General features: G+C 41.9%; 1 protein-coding gene across 4 annotated transcripts in view; it reads right to left on the bottom strand.

Annotated features, from left to right (window-relative positions):
• Positions 1 to 10246, bottom strand: part of LOC112236062 (phosphoethanolamine N-methyltransferase 3-like) — a 32625-nt gene that overhangs the window by 2372 nt on the left and 20007 nt on the right. For all 4 annotated transcript variants that reach the window (XM_042326116.1, XM_042326117.1, XM_042326115.1 and 1 more), the window contains exons 7-11: positions 8924 to 9013; positions 8698 to 8787; positions 5289 to 5411; positions 3860 to 3991; positions 3621 to 3737 (exon numbers count right to left, since the gene is read on the bottom strand). In XM_042326116.1, the coding sequence (XP_042182050.1) occupies positions 3621 to 3737; positions 3860 to 3991; positions 5289 to 5411; positions 8698 to 8787; positions 8924 to 9013 (552 nt within the window). The remainder of the gene's footprint in view (positions 1 to 3620; positions 3738 to 3859; positions 3992 to 5288; positions 5412 to 8697; positions 8788 to 8923; positions 9014 to 10246) is intronic.

Here is a 10246-nt window from a genome sequence, read left to right on the forward strand (position 1 = left end):
TAGAGTCAATGTGGAGACTATATACAGGGGGTACCAGTAGAGTCAATGTGGAGACTATATACAGGGGGTACTAGAGAGGCAGAGGCAGTAGGGATTTTCACACCTACAGTAGCCGGGCTATTAAACAACCATTTTGTAAATAAATGGAGGTATGAAGAGTCTATCGTCCTGCTAATAGTCCATCATGGAAACATTGTCTGCAGAGCTCACGACCTGCTACACTTGTGGAAAAACATGTTTTCAAAATGCCCCCAGCTGTCATCATTAACATCATCATTACATCGTCACCACTGTAAATAAAACAGCATCTAAAGTGGTACAAATATATTATTGAATTCGCTCAAAATCAAAACAATGCATATAATGCATTTTTCTTTTGGCGCAAATCTGGTCTGTGATATTGAGTGTGGGGGAATAATCAGAATTAGTTGGGTAACATAGATAAGATGTTTAATTTTCATTATATGCTTGTGAGTTAACAATGTTGTTCACTGTAACCACAATGTCAAAAATAATTGTGAGTCACGGTAACAAGGGAGAAGGTGAGCCGGTCTAGGTAGAATATTGGCGCCAACACCTAAAAACACTACATTTACAATCATTCCTATTTGTCACAAAGCAGATTAACTTGGTCAAAAAGAGCAAAACATGTATTTATTAAAGACGCTCAGAAATGATTAATTAATTAATTATTTGTTATTATTTTTGATCCAAAGTCATTCATGAGTCACTCAGCTTTCTGACTAAATCCTCGCTGGATTCTCTTTCATTCAGTTTCTTCTTCACCTCAGCAAAGAAGGACTCCGTGTTTCAGAAACTCACTTTAGTTTTCATTAGGTTATAATAATCCATGCTATGGGGGGGAGTTACATATTTGTCCGTAGTATTAAAATCAACAAAATGTCAGCCTCAATGCTTTATCCTAATGTTTAAAGTTCGTGTGGGCGACGGAAAAACACAATCGTCGTTTGGAGGTTTATGTTTAGTATTGTCTAAAAATAGAGAAACCAAAAGCCCACCTTGCCTATTTTAAAAAATCCCGCCAGCTCATTTTGTTGCCTGATGCAGGACTCTAGTGCCAGAGAAGAGAGACTCTCAGACTGAAAACACCTCCATTAATTGAGGAGAAGATAAGTCAATTTGTCCCCCAGCGTTCTAACTCCCCCTAGTGGTAGTGTGGCGCAATGACAGAAGGACGCGATTTACCACAATCTGCCACCATATACCACAAACAGTCAGAGCATAAGCTCAAAACGTTTAAAGGAAGAACCACTGTAGACAATAAACAGACAGCAGCAGCAGCATGAAATATGAGGGGGGGGGGTCAATGGAAATAGTCTGGTAGCCATTTGATTAGCTGTTCGGGAGTCTTATGGCTTGAGAGTAGAAGCTGTTAAGACGCCTTTTGGACCTAGACGTGTTGCTCGGGTACCGCTTGTCCTAACTGACTAAGGTGGCTTGAGTCTTTGGCAGTTTTTAGGGCCTTCCTCTGGACAGTTGGTCAGCGCATGCTCGGAGTACACGTCTTGGTAATCCGTCTGGCCCTGCAGCCTTATGAATGTTGAGTGGTTTAAAGGTCTTACATTGGCTATGGAGAGTGTGATCACACAGTCGTCTGGAACAGCTCATGCATGCTTCAGTGTTGCATGCCTCGAAGCGCACATAGAAGTCATTTAGATCGTCAGCCTTGTCTCAGGATGGTAAGTTGGTGGTTGAAGATATCCCTCTAGTGGTGTGGGGGCTGTGCTTTGGCAAAGTGGGTGGGGTTATATCCTTCCTGTTTGGCCCTGTCCGGGGGTGTCCTCGGATGGGGCCACAGTGTCTCCTGACCCCCCCTGTCTCAGCCTCCAGTATTTATGCTGCAGTAGTTTGTGTCGGGGGGCTAGGGTCAGTTTGTTATATCTGGAGTACTTCTCCTGTCCTATTCGGTGTCCTGTGTGAATCTAAGTGTGCGTTCTCTAATTCTCTCCTTCCCTCTTTCTTTCTCTCTCTCGGAGGACCTGAGACCTAGGACCATGCCCCAGGACTACCTGACATGATGACTCCTTGCTGTCCACAGTCCACCTGGCCGTGCTGCTGCTCCAGTTTCAACTGTTCTGCCTTATTATTATACGACCATGCTGGTCATTTATGAACATTTGAACATCTTGGCCATGTTCTGTTATAATCTCCACCCGGCACAGCCAGAAGAGGACTGAGTTTCTGTACAGCACTTTGAGATATCAGCTGATGTACGAAGGGCTATATAAATACATTTGATTTGATTTGATTTGGTCTGGTAGGCTCGTGTCACTGGGCAGCTCACGGCTGTGCTTCCTTTTGTAGTACGTAATAGTTTGCAAGCCCTGCCACATCCGACGAGTGTCAGAGTAGTACTATTTGATCATAATCCTGTATTGACGCTTTAACTGTTTGATGGTTCATCGGAGGGAATAGCGGGGTTTCAAATAAGCGTCCAGGTTAGAGTCCCGCCCCTTGAAAGCAGCAGATCTACCCTTTAGATCAGTGCGGTTGTTGCCTGTAATCCATGGCTTCTGGTTGAGGTATGTACGTACCGGTCACTGCACTTAGTGATGAAGCCAGTGATTGATGTGGTGTACTACTCAATGCCATCGGAATAGTCCCAGAACATATTCCAGTCTGTGCTATCAAAACAGTCCTGTAGCTTAGCATCTGCGTTATCTGACCATTTCCGTGTTGATTGAGTCTACTGGTACTTGCTTGTAAGCAGGAATCAGGAGGATAGAGTTATGGTCAGTTTCGTCAAATGGAGGGTTGAGGGAGAGCTTTGTATGGGTCTCTGTGTGTGGAGTAAAGGTGGTCCAGAGTTTTTTTCCCCCTCTGGTTGCACATTTAACGTGCTGGTAGAAATGAGGTAAAACGGATTTAAGTTTCCCTGCATTAAAGTCCCCGGCCACTAGGAGCGCTGCCTCTAGATGAGCATTTTCCCTGTTTGCTTATGTCCCTATACAGCTTGTTTAGTGCGGTCTTAGTGCCAGCATCGGCTTGTGGTGGGAAATAGACAACTACGAAAAATATAGATGAAAACTCTGTTGGTAAATAGTGTGGTCTACAGCTTATCATGAGACACTCTTACGTCAGGTGTGCAAAACCTCAAGACTTCCTTAATATTTGATTTTGTGCACCAGCTGTTATTGACAAATAGACACAGACCACCACCCCTTGCCTTACCAGATGTAGCTATTCTGTCTAGCCGATGCAAGGAAGCCAGCCAGCTTTATATTATCCATGTCGTCGTTCAGCCACGACTAGGTGAAACATACGATATTACTGTTTTGAATGTCCCGTTGGTAGGATAGTCTTAATCGGAGCTCATCCCGTTTCTTATCCAATGACTGCACGTTGGCTAATAGTATGGAAGGTAGAGGCGGGTTACTCACTCGCCATCACATTCTTACAAGGTACCCTGACCTACGACCCAGATATCTCCGTCTCTTCTTCATGAGAATTAACAGGGATTTGTTCCTTGTCCGGTATCTGAAGTGAATCCTTTGCGTCCGACGCGTTAAAGAAATACCATACTATTACAACGGTTTGTGTGAGTGAGAGAGGGAGGGAGGGAGGGAGAGAGAGAGAATGAAAGAGACTACACAATTTACCTTAATGAACTCGTCTTTCATGGCTGCTGCTCTCTCCAGCTCTGTCTGGATCACCTGCATGAACTGAGCTGTCCTGTCCTCAGCACGTACGTTAGAGAAACCTGCCTGCTGGAGGAACTGCAGACAGACAGTCACAGTACATGGAGTTACAAGTAATTCTAAGATATTATAACGTATGTGGTAAAAGTCAGGTCAGCGTGACATTGTCAGGGTATTATCAGGTTTATGATTGGGCCTACCTTGCCGTATTCCGGTGGGGTGTAGAGAATGTAACCTCTCTGTTTGACGTACTCCTGGAACTGAGGAGTCCAGGGCTTCTCTCCACAGCAGTAGTCAGTGATCAGAACCTGGCCACCGGGCTTCAACCACGACTGAAGATGAAGATACACAGCGTTTTGGATGGTAAAAACAGCCAGAAAAATATAATACAGTCTGGAATTGATGTTAAGGTGTCTGTGGTTGTGCGGTTGTGTGTGTGTGTTTGTGTGTGTGTGTGGTTGTGTGTGTGTGTGTGTGTGTGTGTGGTTGTGTGTGTGTGGTTGTGTGTGTGTGTTTGTGTGTGTGTGTGGTTGTGTGTGTGTGTGTGTGTGTGTGTGTGTGTGTGTGTGTGTGTGTGTGTGTGTGTGGTGTGTGTGTGTGTGTGTGTGTGTGTGTGGTTGTGTGTGTGTGGTTGTGTGTGTGTGTGGTGTGTGTGTGTGGTTGTGTGTGTGTGTGTGTGTGTGTGTGTGTGTGTGTGTGTGTGTGTGTGTGTGTGTGTGTGTGTGTGTGTGTGTGTGTGTGTGTGTGTGTGTGTGTGTGTGTGTGTGTGTGTGTGTGTGTGTGTGTGTGGTTGTGTGTGTGTGTGTGTGTGTGTGTGTGTGTGTTGTGTGTGTGTGTGTGTGTGTGTTGTGTGTGTGTGTGTGTGTGTGGTGTGTGTGTGTGTATGTGTGTGTGGTTGTGTGTGTGTTTGTGTGTGTGTGTGTGTGTGTGTGTGGTTGTGTGTGTGTGTGTGTGTGTGTGTGTGTGTGTGTGTGTGTGTGTGTGTGTGTGGTTGTGTGTGTGTGGTTGTGTGTGTGTGTTTGTGTGTGTGTGTGTGTGTGTGTGTGTGTGTGTGTGTGTGTGTGTGGTTGTGTGTGTGTGTGTGTGTGTGTGTGTGTGTGTGTGTGGTTGTGTGTGTGTGTGTGTGTGTGGTTGTGTGTGTGTTTGTGTGTGTGTGTGTGTGTGTGTGTGTGGTTGTGTGTGTGTGGTTGTGTGTGTGTGTTTGTGTGTGTGTGTGTGTGTGTGTGTGTGTGTGTGTGTGTGTGTGTGTGGTTGTGTGTGTGTGTGGTTGTGTGTGTGTGTGTGGTTGTGTGTGTGTGGTTGTGTGTGTGTGTTTGTGTGTGTGTGTGGTTGTGTGTGTGTGTTTGTGTGTGTGTGTGGTTGTGTGTGTGTGTGTGTGTGTGTGTGTGTGTGTGTGGTTGTGTGTGTGTGTGGTTGTGTGTGTGTGTGTGTGTGTGTGGTTGTGTGTGTGTGGTTGTGCGGTTGTGTGTGTGTGTGGATGTGCGGTTGTGTGTGTGTGTGTGCGGTTGTGTGTGTGTGTGTGGTTGTGTGTGTGTGGTTGTGCGGTTGTGTGTGTGTGGTTGTGCGGTTGTGTGTGTGTGTGCGCGGTTGTGTGTGTGTGTGTGTGTGTGTGCGTACACACACACTCACATGGAAGCGTTTTAACAGTGCCAGTTTGTCGTTGATGTGCAGGATGGTGTCTCGACTGTAGACCACATCAAACGACCCTTCAGGGAACTCTCTCTTAGTGGCGTCGGCCACCTCGAAATGGACCTGCAGGAATAGGCAGGCAGAACCTGTTACTAAAACACCTTGAACTAAGACTGCTAATGCATTTCAATATATTTCAATTGACTTCACCATAGAAACAGACATGTAGAACGTAACATTTTCACGACAACAGAAATGTTGTCAGAAACTCTAACCTAGTATGTTTCTCATTGTTGACCTATCAACTCTAACCTAGTATGTTTCTCATTGTTGACCCAGTAACTCTATAACCTAGTATGTTTCTCATTGTTGACCCAGTAACTCTATAACCTAGTATGTTTCTCATTGTTGACCCAGTAACTCTATAACCTAGTATGTTTCTCATTGTTGACCTATCAACTCTAACCTAGTATGTTTCTCATTGTTGACCTATCAACTCTAACCTAGTATGTTTCTCATTGTTGACCTATCAACTCTAACCTACTATGTTTCTCATTGTTGACCTATCAACTCTAACCTAGTATGTTTCTCATTGTTGACCCAGTAACTCTATAACCTAGTATGTTTCTCATTGTTGACCCAGTAACTCTATAACCTAGTATGTTTCTCATTGTTGACCTATCAACTCTAACCTAGTATGTTTCTCATTGTTGACCTATCAACTCTAACCTACTATGTTTCTCATTGTTGACCTATCAACTCTAACCTAGTATGTTTCTCATTGTTGACCCAGTAACTCTATAACCTAGTATGTTTCTCATTGTTGACCCAGTAACTCTATAACCTAGTATGTTTCTCATTGTTGACCTATCAACTCTAACCTAGTATGTTTCTCATTGTTGACCTATCAACTCTAACCTAGTATGTTTCTCATTGTTGACCTATCAACTCTAACCTAGTATGTTTCTCATTGTTGACCCAGTAACTCTATAACCTAGTATGTTTCTCATTGTTGACCCAGTAACTCTATAACCTAGTATGTTTCTCATTGTTGACCCAGTAACTCTATAACCTAGTATGTTTCTCATTGTTGACCTATCAACTCTAACCTAGTATGTTTCTCATTGTTGACCCAGTAACTCTATAACCTAGTATGTTTCTCATTGTTGACCCAGTAACTCTATAACCTACTATGTTTCTCATTGTTGACCCAGTAACTCTATAACCTAGTATGTTTCTCATTGTTGACCCAGTAACTCTATAACCTACTATGTTTCTCATTGTTGACCTAGTAACTCTATAACCTACTATGTTTCTCATTGTAGACCCAGTAACTCTATAACCTAGTATGTTTCTCATTGTTGACCTAGTAACTCTATAACCTACTATGTTTCTCATTGTAGACCCAGTAACTCTATAACCTAGTATGTTTCTCATTGTAGACCCAGTAACTCTATAACCTAGTATGTTTCTCATTGTTGACCCAGTAACTCTATAACCTAGTATGTTTCTCATTGTTGACCCAGTAACTCTATAACCTAGTATGTTTCTCATTGTTGACCCAGTAACTCTATAACCTAGTATGTTTCTCATTGTTGACCTAGTAACTCTATAACCTAGTATGTTTCTCATTGTTGACCCAGTAACTCTATAACCTAGTATGTTTCTCATTGTTGACCCAGTAACTCTATAACCTACTATGTTTCTCATTGTTGACCCAGTAACTCTATAACCTAGTATGTTTCTCATTGTTGACCCAGTAACTCTATAACCTACTATGTTTCTCATTGTTGACCTAGTAACTCTATAACCTACTATGTTTCTCATTGTAGACCCAGTAACTCTATAACCTAGTATGTTTCTCATTGTTGACCCAGTAACTCTATAACCTAGTATGTTTCTCATTGTTGACCCAGTAACTCTATAACCTAGTATGTTTCTCATTGTTGACCCAGTAACTCTATAACCTAGTATGTTTCTCATTGTTGACCCAGTAACTCTATAACCTAGTATGTTTCTCATTGTTGACCCAGTAACTCTATAACCTAGTATGTTTCTCATTGTTGACCCAGTAACTCTATAACCTAGTATGTTTCTCATTGTTGACCCAGTAACTCTATAACCTAGTATGTTTCTCATTGTTGACCCAGTAACTCTATAACCTAGTATGTTTCTCATTGTTGACCCAGTAACTCTATAACCTAGTATGTTTCTCATTGTTGACCCAGTAACTCTATAACCTAGTATGTTTCTCATTGTTGACCCAGTAACTCTATAACCTAGTATGTTTCTCATTGTTGACCCAGTAACTCTATAACCTAGTATGTTTCTCATTGTTGACCCAGTAACTCTATAACCTAGTATGTTTCTCATTGTTGACCTAGTAACTCTATAACCTACTATGTTTCTCATTGTTGACCCGCAACTTCTAGTATGTTTCTCTTTTGACTCTATAACCTAGTATGTTTCTCATTGTTGACCCAGTAACTCTATAACCTAGTATGTTTCTCATTGTTGACCCAGTAACTCTATAACCTAGTATGTTTCTCATTGTTGACCCAGTAACTCTATAACCTAGTATGTTTCTCATTGTTGACCTAGTAACTCTATAACCTACTATGTTTCTCATTGTAGACCCAGTAACTCTATAACCTAGTATGTTTCTCATTGTAGACCCAGTAACTCTATAACCTAGTATGTTTCTCATTGTAGACCTATCAACTCTAACCTAGTATGTTTCTCATTGTTGACCCAGTAACTCTATAACCTAGTATGTTTCTCATTGTTGACCCAGTAACTCTATAACCTAGTATGTTTCTCATTGTTGACCCAGTAACTCTATAACCTAGTATGTTTCTCATTGTTGACCCAGTAACTCTATAACCTAGTATGTTTCTCATTGTTGACCCAGTAACTCTATAACCTAGTATGTTTCTCATTGTTGACCCAGTAACTCTATAACCTACTATGTTTCTCATTGTTGACCCAGTAACTCTATAACCTAGTATGTTTCTCATTGTTGACCTATCAACTCTAACCTAGTATGTTTCTCATTGTAAACCCAGTAACTCTATAACCTAGTATGTTTCTCATTGTTGACCCAGTAACTCTATAACCTAGTATGTTTCTCATTGTAGACCTATCAACTCTAACCTAGTATGTTTCTCATTGTTGACCTATCAACTCTAACCTAGTATGTTTCTCATTGTTGACCCAGTAACTCTATAACCTAGTATGTTTCTCATTGTAGACCTATCAACTCTAACCTAGTATGTTTCTCATTGTTGACCTATCAACTCTAACCTAGTATGTTTCTCATTGTTGACCCAGTAACTATTTTACCTTAGGTTCAAGTTCCAGATGAGAGCAACAACATGACCTCATTCAACTGACGACCAATCAGACTCACCGATGGAAGCTTCTCCTCCATGGCCCTCTCCATGGCGATATCCACCATGTTGGCTGACAGGTCCAGGCCCAGCACCTCCACGCCGAAGGCCTGCAGAACATCATCGTCATCATCATAATCATCATTGGGATATATGACCTAACCCGATCCTATTGTTTCTAATGTGGATGTGTTTATAGTGGACTGGACCATTTCTCCTATATACTAAATGTCACTGGGGGCTGACCTTTGCCATGTAGAAGTTTCCACCACCGATGCCACACCCCACATCCAGCACCTTCATCCCAGGCTTCAAGTTCAGCAGGTCAACAAACTCCTTTTTTAACCACAAAGATTTTTTTTTAAACAAACAGAAAGTGTCAAGTCCATCCCAATAATAACTACACACACGTTTGGTATTTGGATATAGAGAAGGCTAAAAGAGCACAGTACCGTGGCAGTCTGTGTAAACCCAGTCTAAACAGTAACTATGTTTCAGCAGTCTGTGTAAACCCAGTCTAAACAGTAACTATGTTTCAGCAGTCTGTGTAAACCCAGTCTAAACAGTAACTATGTTTCAGCAGTCTGTGTAAACCCAGTCTAAACAGTAACTATGTTTCAGCAGTCTGTGTAAACCCAGTCTAAACAGTAACTATGTTTCAGCAGTCTGTGTAAACCCAGTCTAAACAGTAAGTATGTTTCAGCAGTCTGCGTAAACCCAGTCTAAACAGTAACTATGTTTCAGCAGTCTGTGTAAACCCAGTCTAAACAGTAACTATGTTTCAGCAGTCTGTGTAAACCCAGTCTAAACAGTAACTATGTTTCAGCAGTCTGTGTAAACCCAGTCTAAACAGTAACTATGTTTCAGCAGTCTGTGTAAACCCAGTCTAAACAGTAACTATGTTTCAGCAGTCTGTGTAAACCCAGTCTAAACAGTAACTATGTTTCAGCAGTCTGTGTAAACCCAGTCTAAACAGTAACTATGTTTCAGCAGTCTGTGTAAACCCAGTCTAAACAGTAACTATGTTTCAGCAGTCTGTGTAAACCCAGTCTCCAACAGTAACTATGTTTCAGCAGTCTGTGTAAACCCAGTCTAAACAGTAACTATGTTTCAGCAGTCTGTGTAAACCCAGTCTAAACAGTAACTATGTTTCAGCAGTCTGTGTAAACCCAGTCTAAACAGTAACTATGTTTCAGCAGTCTGTGTAAACCCAGTCTAAACAGTAACTATGTTTCAGCAGTCTGTGTAAACCCAGTCTAAACAGTAACTATGTTTCAGCAGTCTGTGTAAACCCAGCAGTCTGTGTAAACCCAGTAAACAGTAACTATGTTTCAGCAGTCTGTGTAAACCCAGTCTAAACAGTAACTATGTTTCAGCAGTCTGTGTAAACCCAGTCTAAACAGTAACTATGTTTCAGCAGTCTGTGTAAACCCAGTCTAAACAGTAACTATGTTTCAGCAGTCTGTGTAAACCAAGTCTAAACAGTAACTATGTTTCAGCAGTCTGTGTAAACCCAGTCTAAACAGTAACTATGTTTCAGCAGTCTGTGTAAACCCAGTCTAAACAGTA

Source organism: Oncorhynchus tshawytscha, linkage group LG08 (assembly GCF_018296145.1).
Source record: "Oncorhynchus tshawytscha isolate Ot180627B linkage group LG08, Otsh_v2.0, whole genome shotgun sequence".
Taxonomy (NCBI): domain Eukaryota; kingdom Metazoa; phylum Chordata; class Actinopteri; order Salmoniformes; family Salmonidae; genus Oncorhynchus; species Oncorhynchus tshawytscha.